General features: G+C 35.2%; 1 protein-coding gene across 1 annotated transcript; it reads left to right on the forward strand.

Annotated features, from left to right (window-relative positions):
• The first annotated feature begins 11937 nt into the window (after positions 1–11937).
• Positions 11938–14673, forward strand: LOC120270805 (fibrous sheath CABYR-binding protein-like). Its single transcript, XM_039277868.1, has 2 exons — positions 11938–12093; positions 14006–14673. Exons 1-2 carry the CDS (start codon positions 12079–12081, stop codon positions 14444–14446), a joined length of 456 nt encoding a protein of 151 aa, XP_039133802.1. The 5' UTR covers positions 11938–12078; the 3' UTR covers positions 14447–14673.
• The last annotated feature ends 2887 nt before the right edge of the window (positions 14674–17560 follow it).

Genomic DNA, 17560 nt, shown 5'->3' on the forward strand with positions numbered 1-17560 from the left:
GTGGGCTATTTCTCCTTCTTAATTCGACTCTAAAAGCTTTGGAGAATCACCTCCTTTAATTTCCCTAAGCCTCACCATCAAAAGAACTAAAGACCCCCCTCAAAACTCTATTCAAGAATATTTATATCTAGCCACTTATAGGTTGCTTACAAACTGCTTACGAGAGTAAGAACGTGGCCGTAAAGAGTTGAAGATGATGGGTCACGAGCATTATGGGATCAGCTATGGCCATAAGTCCCGTGCATAAAGTTTTATGTCTCTTGTTACAGTCCAGCTTACGGCCATAAGCATTGGATCATAGACTTCTCTGGATTGCCATTGTGACCACCCATATGGGCGTATATTGCTCTTCATAAGCTCCTCTGGACAACCCTTATGATCTGGTTTATGGGCATATGACCTACCCATAGGTCCCTTTGTTTGTCTTTATGCTCCTCCTTATGGGCATAAGCATGCTTGCAAAGTTCTCTGGATGAGGTTTACTGCCGTAATCAAGGTAGTAAGTGGGTCTATCTAGCTTGTTTTTTAATAGTTGATGCAGAGAGAGCTCCATCTTTCACAATTTGCCTCTAGAATGTTTTTTTTTTTTGCTCTCTCTCGTCCTTAAGCACTACAAGAAGCCTGAAGATATAACTTGATTCACGTGTTTCTACTGGTCCCTTACCTCTCTAAAACCACCAATGGCCCTCACATAGTCTAACACATTTAAACCTTCTCAAGCATTAATCACACTAGCATCTATATTATCAAACAAAATTTATTGCTCGTTTGAAAATACGCTCCAGCTATAGTCCAACCTACTCATCCACTAGTTAGCTTTGATCAATCCTCTACCAACATTGGAAGAAATGGTACCTAGCCTCTTCAAGTAGAAATTAGAATCAGTTCAATCAATGTACTCATACATTACTATAGCTCGCATGGTTACTGACTTTTCTAATAAAACTTCAAAGATCTAGGAGAGAAGTAAACTTTGCTTGTACAAATAAACACACAAATGGACACCAAGAAAAATTAAGCAAATAGGTACAAAGTCTACAGATAACCGAGTTAAATTTTTTTTTTTCTACAGCATAAAAGCTTAATACAATGATACAATTGTAATCATTTATGTAATAAACAATATATTACAAACCTTTAGCCCTTCCAATTCCTTTTATGATTATAATATCAGGTTTCATCTCTACACTTCCCTTACTAAAATTAAGAAGACAATAAAAAAAAAGATTTTAAAAAAGGGTCCTGAAAAATGAAATATCTTAATCAAACGAGCAATATTTTAGAAATAACACAAAAAATCACATTATAACTAAATCAAAATAAAATTAAAATTAAAAAAAAAACACCACATGCAATAAATAATTGGATCAAATGCAAAGTTCTATTTAGAAAAATTCTACATACCATAGAGGCCAATTCAATCACAGATGAATAAAAAAGAAGGGGAAATTTACTTCAAAAACAAAATCACTGCCAAGATACAATCAACAAAGGACACTAAAAAATGCAAACCTTGAATTAATTACAAAGCTCTATTTAGGACTACTTTGCCGAAGGGAGAAGCAAATTCAATCATAGGTAAATCATGAGAAAAGGAATCTCCTTAAAAAACCAAACCCTTTCCTAAATTCACACTAAAAAGAGACACAAAGAAACGCAAGTTCAATCAAAGATTAACAAAAGAAGTGGAATTTCTTTCAAAAAAGAAACCCCTACAAAAAAAATCACTCAGGAAAAGAGACCAAGACACAAATTCAATCAATAAAAAACAAACTAACCTCAAGCAAAATTCAAGGAGACCACGACAACGGCAGGCGAGGGAATGATGATGACAGCAGAACTTCTCGAGATCCACCAGAAGAAAGATTAGTGTTGCTGAGCGAGAGATTTAGGTAGACCTGATAGGAAATTGGAGAGCGAGGAAATGATGACAATGCTGGCACTTCTCGAGATCCACTAGAAGAGAGGTCAACGCCATAGAGGGAGAGATCTAGGTGGATCTAAATAGAATAAGAGGCTGAGGGAATGATGATGACATAAACACTTCTTAAGATACACCATAAGAGAGATTAGCACTATTGATGGAGAGATCTAGGTGGACGTGAAAGGAAATCGAAGGCCTAATGATAATGCTAGCTGACCTTTCTCGAGAACATATAGACATAAAATCAGTTCAATAACCCTAACTTTACAAGTTAAGTAGGATTCTTGGATTTAAAGTATAACACCTATTCTTATAAAGGTTCAGGAAATAAATATTATTGGATAACGTAAGACCTCAATTAAAACATTGCACCTCCTAACCCAAACAGCACAGGGCAACAAGAAGATAATTAAACTGCTAAAACATTACTAATTAACCCTTGAAGGATAATATATATATACACAACAGTATCCATATATACATATGTACACAGCACACACACACATCCATTAAAAGTGATAGTTGGGATTTCTAACACCATGAAAAGGAAAACTTTGGTTTGATTAAAAGGTCCAATCTCCACTGTCATTAGATCTGTACTAGCATAAAGGCATAGATATTTAATGAAACATCACTATAGCTTAAAGAACTTACATATACATCAACTTAGCCCCCATGTAAATAACGATTTATAAAAAAAATGAAACATGACCAGGCCGAAACATAGAGAAGTAATGCTTGCATATATTCGCTACACCACGCGTGCAACACAAGCAAGTTTAACATTCTAGTAACATGCTTTCAACACCACTAGCATTAAAAACTATAAAAAAGTATTTAACAGAAGAACTTAAAAGAACAAGAAGAACCTACACACAGAGAACCTCTAACATGCATCACCAAACAACACCCCCACACTACCCAACACGACAACCCCAAGGCACAAAAATCAGGTGATAACCTAACCTTGAATTTGGAAGTCGATGGGATCCTCGTTTGACAATCGGGAACAAGAGAACCTCTCGATTCTCCCACCACAACGCTATAGAGATGATAGGGAGAAGACTGCGAAATTATCCCTTTTATTAAAATTTAAAAGATCACGCAAGTGGGAGTTTGCCTAAAATGTGGGTGGATGGTTATGAAAGGATAAGATAAAATTTTAAAAGAAACTAATTAAATTAAATTTAAAAATAAACAGGAAGATAATTTTAAAAGAGTGGGGTCCACAAACTTTCTCCCCTTCAAAAGAGTTTAGTCCTCTAAACTTTCACCTGACCGTCAGAACATGTACGAGTATTTCTCTCGCATCTCTGACTCCAATTCCCAAGTAGCCTCATTCTCTCTGTGATTGCTCCATTGAACCTTGACATAAGGAATGACCCGCCTTCTCAGAATTTGCTCCTTCAAATCCACGATCTTTATAGGTTGCTCATACGTCAAATCATTGTTAAGTTTAAAGTCAGAGAATTGTATCACATGGCCAGGATTCGGAATGAACTTCTTTAGCATAGAAACATGGAACACATCATGAACCCGAGACAGTGAAGGTGGTAATGCAAGCCGATATGCCACCTCACCAATGCGTTCCAAGATCTCAAACGGACCAATAAACCGAGGGCTGAGCTTCCCTCTCACACCAAAACGAATGACTCCTTTAGTGGGAGCTACTCTTAAGAACACATGGTCAAGCTTCTTCTCCTATTATCTGCATAACTTTTCTGCCTGCTCTGAGCTGTTCGCAGACGATCTCTGATCAGACGAACTTTCTCCATTGTCAATTGCACAATCTCTGGCCCTACAAATTTACGTTCTCCCACATCATCCAAACAAATAGCTGACCTACATCTCCTGCCATACAGTGCCTCATAATAAGCCATCTGAATACTTGCCTGATAACTGTTATTATAAGAAAACTCTATCAAAGGCAAGTGTCGATCCCCTGAAGCCCCAAAATCAAGCATACAAGCCCGAAGCATATCCTCCAGAATCTGAATTGTTCTCTCGGACTGCCCATCAGTTTGCAGATGAAAAGTCGTGCTGAACGTCAATTTGGTTCCCAAGGCCTTATGTAGACTCCTCCAGAAATGTGCCATGAACCGAGTATCTCGATCAGACACAATAGTAACAGGAACACCATGAAGTCTCACCACCTGATCAATGTACAACTCAGCTAACTTCTCTAAAGTCATGCCAGTCTTCACAGCTAAGAAATGTGCAGACTTGGTCAGCCTGTCCACCATCATCCAAACACTGTCGAAGCCTTTACTAGTTTGATGCTCCACCCTGACCTGCTGATGTTCTCACACTTCCACTCAGGAATGGGAAGAGGGTGCAGAAGTCCCACTAACCTTTGATGCTCCACCTTGACCTGCTAATAGGTCAAGCACTGTGCCACGAACTATGCGACATCTCTCTTCATATTGTTCCACCAAAAGATACTCTTCAAATCTTTGTACATTTTGGTACTTCCGGGATGCACTGAGTAGCTGGTATAATGAGCTTCCTCCAAGATTTCCTTTTTCAATTCTAAATTATCTGGAACACAAAACCGATCCCCGAATCTTACTGAGCCATCTTCATGAATTCTAAACTGAACTTGGGTGCCCCTTTCCACTTCTTGCAGAACCTTCTGTAAATAACCATCTACTTCTTGTGCTGATTTAATCCTCTCAAATAGAGTGGGTCTCACCACTATACTTGCCAAGTACACGTTGGTGCCCTTTAACACCACTTGTAGCTCCATTCGTCTCAAATCCTCCAAGATAGGCTTCTGGGAGGTGATTAATGTAGCAACACTACTGAAAGATTTCCTACTAAGGGTATCAGCTACCACATTTGCCTTTCTAGGATGATAACTGATGGACAAATCATAGTCTTTCAAAAACTCCAACCATCTCCTCTGCCTCATATTCAGCTCCTTCTGTGTGAAAGTGTATTTAAGGCTCTTATAATCTGTAAACACCTCACAAGTCTCCTCATACAAGTAATGCCTCCAAATCTTCAGAGCGAAAATCACAGCAGCTAACTCTAGGTCATGAGTGGGATAGTTCACATCAAATGGCTTCAACTGTCTAGAAGCATAGGCCACCACATGACCATTCTGCATCAATACACACCCAAGACCAGTTTTACAAGCATCACTATAAATGGTAAACCCTTCACTAGGAGATGGAAGTGTGAGAATAGGTGCAGATACTAATCGATGTTTCAACTCTTGGAAACTTTGTTCACACTGATCTGACCACTGAAAACTTGCTCCTTTCCTGGTGAGTTTGGTCAATGGTGCTGCCAACACTGAAAATCCTTCCATAAACCGTCTGTAATAACCTACTAGTTCCAGAAAACTGCGATTCTCTATCACATTAGTAGGCCTCTTCCACTCAACAACAGCCTCTATCTTCTTGGGATCAACAAAAATCCAATCCTTAGTTATCACATGACTAAGGAAAGCTACCAGGTCCAACCAAAATTCGCACTTAGAGAATTTTGCAAACAGTCTCTTCTCTCTCAAGATGCCTAGCACAATCCTCAAATGCTCTTAAGCTCCTCCCAACTCTTCGAATACACCAAAATATCATCAATAAACACCACCACGAACCTATCCAAGAAAGGTTTAAATGTTCTATTCATCAGATCCATAAAAATTGTCGGGGCATTCATCAACTCGAAAGGCATTACAAGAAACTCATTATGCCCATAACGAGTCCGAAATGCAGACTTCGACACATCCCCTGCCTTGATCTTCAGCTGGTGATATCCTGACCTGAGATCAATTTTTGAAAACACCTGAGAGCCCTATAATTGATAAAAAAGGTCATCGATCCGAGGTAATGGATATTGATTCTTTACTGTCAAATTGTTCAACTCTCGATAGTCGATGCATAAACGCATACTGCCATCCTTCTTCTTCATGAACAAAACTAGAGCACCCCACAGAAAAACACTGGGGCGAATAAATCCTTTCTGAAGCAGTTCCTCAAGTTGTTTCTTTAACTCCTTAAGTTCTGCAGGTGCCATCTTTTAAGGAGCCTTAGATTTGTGGCTCGCTCCCTGAATTAAATCAATAGTAAATTCAACTTTTCTGTCTGGTGGCAAGCCAGGAAGATCTTCAAGGAAAACATCAAAAAATTCTCTAACCACCTGAATATCCTCTAACACTGGCCCTTCTGATTCAACTTCCACCAATGTTGCAAGAAAACCTGAGCACCCACCCAAGAGTAATTTCCGAGCTTGTAAAGCGGAAATCACACGAGGCGGTGACACAGACTCATTTGCCTGAAAGATGAACTCTGCTTCACCAGGTATTTTAAACACTACCCTTTTTGCATAACAATCGACTATGGCATGGAATTTAGACAAAAAATCCATTCCCAAAATAACATCATAGTCAGTCATACCCATAACATGAAGACGAGCTAGCAACTCATGACCGGTAATGATAATGGGACAGTTCTCACAGGCTTTACTAAGAACAACATCAACTCCCAAAAGAGTGGCAACACACAAATCATATTCAAAAGTAGTAACATGCAAAATATGCTTCCGAATAAAAGCAGACGAGATAAATGAATGCGTAGCTCCAGAATTAAATAAGACATAGGCATATGCTGAATAAACTAATAAAGTACCTGACAACCTGCATTTGAGGCATGAGCATCCTCCTGAGTCAATGCATAAACACGTCCTTGTGTCTTCGGTCTTCCCGCCTTTTGCTGAGTTGAGGATGATGGTTGCTCATTGACCACCTCCTTTCCTGAACGCTGACCCACAGAACCCTGAGATTTAGGTGCTGGTACATGTCTAGAATTTTGCACAGTGGATGATCTCTGTGCTCCAGAAGACTGCATCTGTGGACACTCAGTAATATGGTGCTCTAGACTGCCACACCTGTAACATGCCCCTGTAGCACGCCTACAATCCTTAGAGTCATGCGCACCTCCACACGTAGAGCACCTCTTATGGCCAGAATAAGATGAAGTAAGTGGCAATCCTTGAGACCTCTGAGCTGGTGGCTCACTTGGGGACTTACCCTGACCTGCACCCGACCTAGACCTTTCTCCATTCCCAGATTTTTTATTTCCCTGGTTGTCAAAACTTCTATCTCTCTTCTTCTAAAATCTTCTGCTTTGATCCCTAGTGTCACCCCAAACATTGTCCAATGACTTAGCATGCCCTACCACCTCTGCATAACTAGTTAGGTGTAAAGTGGCTAAACCCCTCCGGATATGTGCCTGTAAGGCTCCCTCAAAGCGCCGGGCCCTGCTTTGATTATCGTCAACCAACTTAGGAGCATACCTAGAAACCCTGTCAAACTCTATCTTATACTCATCGACAGTCATATTTCCCTGAGTCAAATTAATGAATTTCCTCTCAAATTGCACCATCTTATCTCTGGTGAAGTATTTGCAGAAAAGGGCTTCCCGTCAGTTGATTCCAAGATTCAAACTCCTTTCTCTGACGAATGCGAAGTTCTCCTCTGTACCAGTGGTTTGCCGAGTCCTTGAGCATGTACACTCCGAACCTAAACTTTTCTTCTTCATTGCACTTCATCACTGCAAAAGCTTTCTCCATTTCTTCTACCCAAACTTCTATGTCATCAGGATTGGTAGTGCCCTCAAACGGTAGTGGACTAGATCTTTTGAATTCCATAATAGTCTTCTCCTTAGGCTCCTGGGGAGTAGGTGAAGCAGGAAGGGACGGCGGTGGTGGAGTGGTGCTGCTGCTTGTTGCTGTCTCTGGTCACGCACCATCCCTACCACTTCTCGAACCAGCTCCATCACAGCTTCATCTCTGTCCATCCTTCCGGCCCTCCTTCAGTGGGGGCATTCGCAGAAGTCGATGCCCGCCCAAACAACTCTCCAATACTCCTATTGGCAACTCTACGAGGTGCCATTCTGCGAGGTAAACCCAATCAAAATCAGACAAAACTCTAAAAGTTTAACTAACTTTAGAGAATGCATAGCTAATACAAAAGCCACCCTAGCAGTCTAAATCAGAAGGTCTATCAGGAATACTAGGATCAAGATTAATTGAGAATGCTCTGATACCACTAAATTTGTCACGCCCCGAACCCGGCTCGCTAGGCCCAGAGCACTGACAAACGGCCACACACTAACCATGCCGAGGCCCAGTAGGCATGCAAGGCCTCAAAACCTGTTCTCATAATCACAAAATCTAACAAAGAAGCAAAATTAGAAACAAGAACAAAGTTCAATACTAAAAAAACAAACTAAGTGTTTTGCACAGACAATACAAGTTTATTCAGATAAAATCTAAGCCCACAACAAAGGGGACTTATTACATGCTAATAAAATCGGAGATGACCCAACGATCCTTGCTAAGCTATCTGCCACTCACAACTACTCCTGATCTGAAAAAAAATATCAACAATATTTATGAGCTTGACAGCCCAGTAAGCACTCACTAAAAATATAGGGATCACTTATACAAAATCATAATTTATCAAATTGCAAAATCAACAAAACAAATTTATTTCTATAAAAAAAAACATAGATGTCAAAACCAAGCATATAGGTCCCCCAAACAACTATTGTCACAACAAAATCACAAAATTCATATATTTACCCTCGGTGACCCAAGACAAAATTTATCAGAAGTCATATTTTTACCCTCGGTGACCTGAGCCAAAATTGACAAAAGCTAATATCCTTCACCAACGACAAGCAGTAGAAAACTATAGTTTCTAGAACAAAATACGTGTCGACACGGTCAGTGTTTAACCCCTAGTGACAGGGTTATTGTATAGTTACTTGGGGACTAGTTTTTATATCAAAGTACATTTATGTTCACAAAACAATGAACTAACAAAATTCAAAGTAAACAAAATACAAGAATTTACAGTAACATGATCCCATTTTTGTCATATCAAAATAAACCAATTAATAAAATCCTTACATTAATAGATAATAAAAATAATAATATTTGCTAAACAAAAATTAAATAAAATACCCAAAATCAGAAAATAGGAAATCTGAATTTAAATAAGAATTTAACAATAAATTTTAAATATAGTATCTGAAATTCACAAATTATACTATCTGAATAAAACAAATGAATTACAACTCTGAAATTCAAAAGTTAAACTATAAATTTAAACAAATGAATAATAAAAAAAATCAGGAATGATATGATCCGGATTTCAAACGTTGTACATAATAATTCAAAATTTAAGTAAATTAACATTTAAATAATTTCCAGATCTTTAGTTTAAAAACGTCTTTAATCCAAAATATTTTAAATAACTAAATGATAAATCCGAAATTAATTATACTTGAAGGGATAAAGTCATATTCAGAACAGTAATCTAATTTTTATAAAATAAATAATTAAAATGATTAAATTCACAAATTTAGCTAGTGTCAAAGAACGTATATACATAGCATAATTTATATGTGGGATACTTACCTGATATTCGCTAAATCCCCAAAAATCCAAATTGACTCCCACTTAACTCTCCACAAAAGAACATATAGACATAAAATCAGTTTAATAACCCTAACTTTACAAGTTAACTAGGATTCTTGGATTTTAAGTATAACACCTATTTTTATAAATGATCAGGAAATAAATATTATTGGATAACATAAGACCTCAATTAAAACACTGCACCTCCTAATTCAAACAGCACAGTGCAAGAAGAAGATAATTAAACTGCTAAAACATTACTAATTAACCCTTGAAGGATAATATATATATATACACAACAGTATCCATATATACATATGTACACAGCACACACACACACATCCATCAAAAGTGAAAGTTGGGATTTCTAACAACATGAGAAGGAAAACTTTGGCTTGATTAAAAGTCCAATCTCCACTGTCATCGATTCCGTACAAGCATAAAGGCATACATATCTAATGAAACATCACTATAGCTTAAAGCACTTACATATACATCAACTTAGGCTCCATGTAAATAACGATTTATAAAAAAAATGAAACATGACCAGGCCGAAACATAGATAAGTAATGCTTGCATATATTCGCTACACCACGCGTGCAACACAAGCAAGTTTAACATTCTAGTAGCATGCTTTCAACACCACTAGCATTAAAAACTATAAAGAAGTATTTAACATAAAGAACTTAAAAGAACAAGAACCTACACACAGAGAACCTCTAACATGCATCACCAAACAACACCCCCACACTACCCAACAAGACAACCCCAAGACACAAAAATCAGGTGATAGCCTAACCTTGAATTTGGAAGTCGCTGGGATCCTCATTTGACAATCGGGAACAAGAGAACCTCTCGATTCTCCCACCACAACGCTATAGAGATGATAGGGAGAAGACTGTGAAATTATCCCTTCTATTAAAATTTAAAAGATTGCGCAGGTGGGAGGTTGCCTAAAACGTGGGTGGATGGTCATGAAAGGATAAGATAAAATTTTAAAAGAAACTAATTAAATTAAATTTCAAAAATAAACAGGAAGATAATTTAAAAGAGTGGGGGTCCACAGGAATGATGACGCGGTGTCTTCTTAAGTCCCACCGGAAGAGAGGGAGAGATTTTTAGGGTTCTCTAAACAAGATGGAATTCTCCCACTTCAGAAGAAGTTTTGGAAATGGGGAGAAATGAGCTTTTATATATGGCTTATTTCCCCCACTTCAATATGTTTTAAACTAAAACCCGTTTCAGTATAAAAGAAAATCAGAAGTGGGGGAAGTTAGTCCACTTTCCCCACTTGCACCAAAATGAACGCCCCTTTAGTTCGAGGAAGACTTTAAAAGTGGGGGGAAGCTTGTTTTTATAAAGTAACTCACTTCCCCATTACATTTTTTTAGAAAGAAAAAAAACTAAAGTCGGTTTACTTCAAAACCCACTACAGAACAAAAGAATATCAAAAGTGGATGAAATCAATTGCCGTAAAATAAACGGCCTTGAAATAAATGTATATATATAATTTTCATTATTTTTTTATCATAAAAGTTCCTAAACAAATGAGAACATTATTATTTTTCTATCATTATTTAATTTGGTTCCTCAATCAATACGACATTTATTTTGGTTCCAAAACTATTAATAAGGTATATAATGTATTCATTGGATATGTGTGATGTTATGATATTGTTATGAGTCTATAATTATTTGAGATATATATATATTAAAAAAAAGAATGTATTTGGTTTTATTTATTTTTTTACTCTTTTTCATCTTTTATTAGATTTGGCACCTAAGAAAATCTTGATATAAAATCAACATACTATTACTCTGCTATAATTTAAATCAAAATTACAAATTTCAAACAGAAAAAAAAGTAAAATACATCAATATAAAAAAATAATTAAAAAAATACCCAAAGAATGAAATCATCAAATTATTGTATAATTACAATTACAATAGATTCCCCCCAAAGGACAACCCTCTCCCTCCACCCGCCCCTTGGTTTTCCCAATATCCCATCATCATTACTATTTTGATACAAACTCTCAGTCTCATGGGACCCATCACCTCCGACTCATCCTAATCAAAACCCGCCTCGGTCTTCTCTAAGCCACGTGGATGACAGTCACCAATCGTGGCATTACTCTGAACCACGGGGTCCCACATTCCTCGCTGTCACGCACGCCTCCCCTCCCTTTCAACGACCACTTTGCCGACCTCTCTCCCAAACCTCCAAACACTCCACGTCATCACTCCCTCCATTTCCTACGTCCGTGTCCTCTTTCGTAGACCCCTCTGTAGTCCCCACCGAACCCGTGCCGTGAACGAACGGAGTTCCCTCCACGTCAGCATCACCGCCTTCCTTTTTTGGCCCCACCTTCCACCGCCCCTAAAGCTTTCCAGCTTAAAAACCAGTCCTGCCCAGATCCAACTAATTAACTCTCGCCACGTGTACACTGCACCTCGGGAATCATTAAAGTCTTGGAAATGATATATTAAAAAATAAGATACCATGATGGCATGGTGTGTGTCCTCTTAATTAGTATTAATTTTTAACTCAATAATGTGAGTCACTATGTCGGTAAAGATTCTTATTGGTCATCAGAGAGCTCTCATATAAATTGAGAGGTATTTCCTAGTGTTCTTGCCACCTTTCACTCACTAGCTCACTATTTCCTTTTCACTCACAATCTCTCATATACACCATCTTTTTAGTTTAAGTCTCTCATTTCTCCATGGCATCTGCTGAGGTGAGCTTTTTCTCTTGATTTTAATTAGATTTTTTTTATATAAGATGGTGTATTAAAGAGTGTTAGAGCTAGATGATATATATATAGTGATCTTTGTCCCTTTTCTTAGTTTTGAGAGAATTGGGTTTTAGTGGCTAAATAGTTTTGGATGACTTCTTGTGTTGTTGGTCACTTTTCTCTCCATCCTCTCTATTTTTTTCTTTTATGTTCTTTGTTCCTTATATATATATATATGTCAGAGATTGGATTTGAGTGGCTAAACTTATGGCTTTTATGATTTGTTGAATAGGAGGGAATACTCTGAAAAATGGTGGGATATATATTAGTAATATAATTCACAAAAAATCAATTAAGTTGAGTTATTGATGAATTATAACTTGGGATAGATAGATCAGCTTGGTTTTTATGAGGATTATAGAGTTCTATGTCCCTTCTTTGAGGATTATATCTAGAGATGATATATAGTGATCTATGTCCCTTTCTTTTAGTTTTTGAGAGATTGGGTTTGAGTGGCTAAAGAATTTTGGTATTGTGTTCTTGATCACCTTTCTCTCCATTCTCTCTATATATAGTGATCTTGCTTTTTTAAACCTTGAGAGATTGGAATTGAGTAGCTAAAGTTATGGCTATTTTTATTTATTAAATACTAGCCCACTAGGTAAGACTCTGAAAATGGTGGGATTTATATTGGTAATATAATTCACAAAATTAAACCGGGTTGAGTTATAAAGGAATAGTACCTGGGGATAGATATATCAGCTCGGTTTCTATGAGGATTCTTAATTAACTAGCTTATTGTGTTAAATTTTTTAACAGTATTACTTATATTACTTATATTAAATATAGATTATTTGGGTAATAAAGCTTAAGATGTGATACGAGTGGACACCAAAAATGTATCTATTCGAAATTATCTTGTTTGTTAATATTCACAAAAATGCATTATTGAAATATATAATTTAAAAAATTTATATAAAATACAATATCATTGAAAAGGCAACTAACCTTAAAAAAATTTTTGAGAAAATTTCTGGTTGATTTTAACCAAATAAAAATATTTTCAAGAATATATAGATATGATTGTTATAAAAATATATATTAGTAATTTCAGTTCACTTATACAAGTTTAATAAGATTTAATTATTTAAATAAAATATAATTAATTATTAATATTAAAGAAAAAATAAATATTCAACTATTGTTACTAGGCATCCAAAGATCTATCCCGGGTTTACGTACATATTTGCATGGGATTTAGTGATTGTAGGCATGCATTGTCCACGTAGAGTTGTCTCAAATTTGAGGAACAACTTTCGCGTGGGACCAACCCATTCCGTAGATTAATTTATTAAATAATTAATTTGTTTTTTTGGTAGTACCATTTTTTTTTTATCTCTTTATCATGAATTTTTTTTCATATTAAACAGAGAGAAAAAAACCTCTATAAAGCTCTTATCAATAAGTGAATAACTTCTATTCAACCAATGTTCTTGCTTAATAAATCCACATTGGCATTAATTAAATGTCAGGTAACTAAAATTGATTGCCAACTCATTAGTTGCAAAGTAACAAACACTTGATAAAAATAATTTAAAAAAGTTATATAGCTATAAGAAAAATTCTCATTTCTGGTTAACATTGCTGTCAATATATGTTAAATTCTTGCAGATAAGTCATACTATTAGTTTGATTTGATTTGTATATACAATTTAAAGATGTAAACTGATTTTTTTTCTTTTCATTCTTTTCATAGAGCAAATTGATATTCAAATTCAGGATTTTAATTTTATATTTTTAATGCAATCAAACACTGGATTTGATTTGATTAATCTCAATCCTCAAATTCAGCAGCCAAAAAATACTAATATACTTGAGCATTGTTAAATTACAAAACATGCATGCATGCATGCAGGTTGAAACGAGCCAGGTCCTGGAGGATGTTAAAGCCACACCAGTAGACGAAGAAACCCCAGTTGCTCCAACAAATGTTGAAACATCATCAGAATTAACAGAAACACCGGTACCAGTAGTTGAAGAACCTCCCAAAACAGAAGATGAAGGAGAAGAGTTAAAACCAGAGGAAGAAACCAAAGTTGATACTGAGGAAAAAACTGAGGAAAAGGTGGAAGAAGAGCAAGATCCAAAGATCGATACTCCTGCCGAAGAAGCTGATGTTGAAGTACTAGGGGAAGAAAAAACAGAAGCTGTTGAAGCTCCTGCAGAACCAGAAGAGAATGCACCTGCACCTGAACCTGAACCTGAACCTGAAACTGCACCTGAAACCGCACCTGCTGATGCAGATGGTGATGCTGCAGAGGAAGCTCCAAAGGATGGTGAAGAGCAAGAGGAATAGATGAGCGTTAGTTCTCTCTATATATTTATTCATATGATGATGATAATGTGTCCTTTGAATTGGGTTTGAGGTCATGAGGTTCTAGGGTTTGGTTATTTGGTGGTTTGGTTATTTGTCTTTGTGGAGTTTTTGTTATGTCTTATGTAATAATGTGTGAGTGGCCTCTTTAGTATTGTGGTCTTTTTATTATATTGATTAGTATATCAGTTTGGTTTAAGAGTTTCTCTTGTATTTATCTTCTTATTTTTATCTTGCTCGTGTAGGTAAAAGCGAAATTAATATTTGATGACTTAAGAGATATATATTTAATTTGGAAGATTTTTCAAAAAATTAATAAATAAAAACAAGTGGCTCATTAACCAACAAAGTTTGATAAACAAATCATATAAACAACCAAGTAAATGGCTAAATGCTCATGATTTATTTGTTGATGAACCCTTTTTATTTATGAAGTTCAGGACGCACCATACAACCCTATTTATAAAATAAAAAATATAATATATATTAAAAGAATGCAAATAAAATGTTAATAAAAATTAACGTTTTTATGTATTGATGTGTGCATGTGGATATTAGACATAACAATTTTACAAACTTATATTTAAAATGTTCAAAAACAGACCACTGATTATAGAATTCTAGTGAATTAGAAATTTTTTGGGGAAAAAATGTATAAGTTATATTAATTATATTTTATATAAAAAAATTGATTAAATAATTTTATTTCACAGACAAACTTAAAATTTAAAATCTCTAGTTGATCACCAAAGTATATATTGTAATGGTTAGTTGCCCTTATTCCCTAAAAATACTAATCAACCATGTTAGTTGACCAACTTAATAGAAAACTAGAAAAATAATTATATTCACCATTAAAAATAGGAAGCATATAATTGGTTTCATTGTAAATATATATTGAATTTTTTTATACTTTAATAAATTTAGGGCAAATTTGTCAATTTATTTATCAAAAGTTTGATAAAATGAATGGCTTGGGCTGTCAGCAATAAATTCATGATCAACTAGAGTAGCCATTGAGCACATACATATCTACATGCATGAAGCCTTATCACACAACAGAAAATTATCAAAGATCCACCATTTTACATCTAATATTTAATAATATATATGTATATTATGAAAAGGATTTTAATTATATAAATATAAGGGGTAAAAAAAAGTTATTTTGACCCAAGTTAAAACATCAGAGTTACTACAAGGATTTGCAAGTCAAAATAAAATTAAAAGAAAAGACCCTAAGTAATAATTCAACTATTTTAGAAAGGATGTGATGAATAAAAAAAAACTCTTCATTTGTTTTAGAGAAATCTTATTTGCAGGTAATCTTCTTACTGAAACCCACTAAATCAACAACTTCAACTTTTGAGTAATTTTGGTTTTAACAAAAAATAAAAAATAAAATAAGTAGATAAATAAATAAATAAATAAATAAACACACCCAACATTCTCTAGTGTTAACATGATCATTCTCCAAAGCCCAAATTCATTCATTTCCTTGCCCAACAACATAGCCCATCTGTGTAGATACCTTCCCAACAATGTCCTCACTGAAGCATTCCATGACTGGAAAATATTTAAGTTACTATCATAGATAAAATGTTGGAGCTTCACCTAGCTATGGTTAAATTTGATACTACAATAATCTAAAGGATTCCAGGCATCAAGTACAAGTTAATGCTTATTTCAACATTATGAATAATTTATGTTTGGGATAAGGATGAAGATTTATAGCTGAGATAATTAGAGTTTATGATCTGAATTTTATTTTATTTGATTACGAGAGGTGAATTATGCAATTGTTTGAATCATAAAAAAAATATGAATATGTTTAAATAATTCATATGATTAGACTGCATCTAAAAAATAATAGAATCAAGTAATCGCGTAAATTAGATTTAAGTCAACTGGATTTATAATTAAATTATAACTTATTTAAATATATTTTAAAATTTTATTATGTGAAAAAAACCTTGACAAACTATGTCACCTCCATCGTACTCAATTTTTCAATATATTGTATTAAATATTGTTTTTTTTTATGATTTAAAATTTTTAAAATAATTTTTTTTTGAATAATAGATGACAAGTGCCCTTTTTATATGAATATAAATAGTACCAAACAGTACTGGAACCCGGATGTACAGTATGAGAATAGTATAAGAATCCCGGGTGAACAGTGTATGAACAATATAGTGAATAATACTGTCAGGGAAAAGATTTGAACCCATGATCTCCTCCTTATACTTTAGTGCCATATCATTGGGCTTCTTATTTGTTGGTTCTTATTTTATATTTATTTATCATTATACTGCTTACTATCATTAATTTTATCTTCTGAAAATTAAGGAATTAAAAGCCTCTGGGACAACCTAGACCTCACACCATCCTTCCAAACATTCCCTTTGTCTCAAAAGTCGTACCCATATTTTATCATCTGGATTTAATGAAGGTTTCATAATAGCCTTGAGATTTGTAACTCCAACCACCCCTTAGTGATAAGAGTAGTAAGATTACTCCAATTCACAAGATGGGTCCATTTTTTATCATTGAAATTGATCCAAATGAATTCCTACCAAGCTTAGCTATTGCATGAGGCTCGAAAGCAAGAATGAAATGAATAAACACGTAAAGCAAAAATCCAACAATAGAAAGATTCTGAGACTTCGAAGTGGCTAATCTTTTGTCAACCTATCAATCAAATGTTTGAGAAGGCCAGCACGGATTATGAAGAGAAACAAAACTACTTGGATAATTAAAAGTTAATGAGCTAGCTTTATTGCCAAGCTAGCAACATAGTAGCAACAACCTTACTCGATCTACTGTTTACCAAAGTGGAAAGAACAAGAGTAATTGTAGACTTAAGTTTAGGATTAAAACCATTTATCACCTCTCATTGTTAATTTGTTTTGGCCATTTAAAGGACATATTCGTTTTAGCCCCCATACTGGCTATATTTGTTGATTTTTACCCCTCCAACTTAAAGATTTGTGCATAACTGATATAGTTATACTTGAGAGACTAAAATCAACAACCATCCTCACTTCATGAGCCACTTTATGGTTGGAATGCAAAACTTTATTGTTTCACTAACGA

This window comes from Dioscorea cayenensis, chromosome 10, assembly GCF_009730915.1.
Source record: "Dioscorea cayenensis subsp. rotundata cultivar TDr96_F1 chromosome 10, TDr96_F1_v2_PseudoChromosome.rev07_lg8_w22 25.fasta, whole genome shotgun sequence".
Taxonomy (NCBI): Eukaryota; Viridiplantae; Streptophyta; class Magnoliopsida; order Dioscoreales; family Dioscoreaceae; genus Dioscorea; species Dioscorea cayenensis.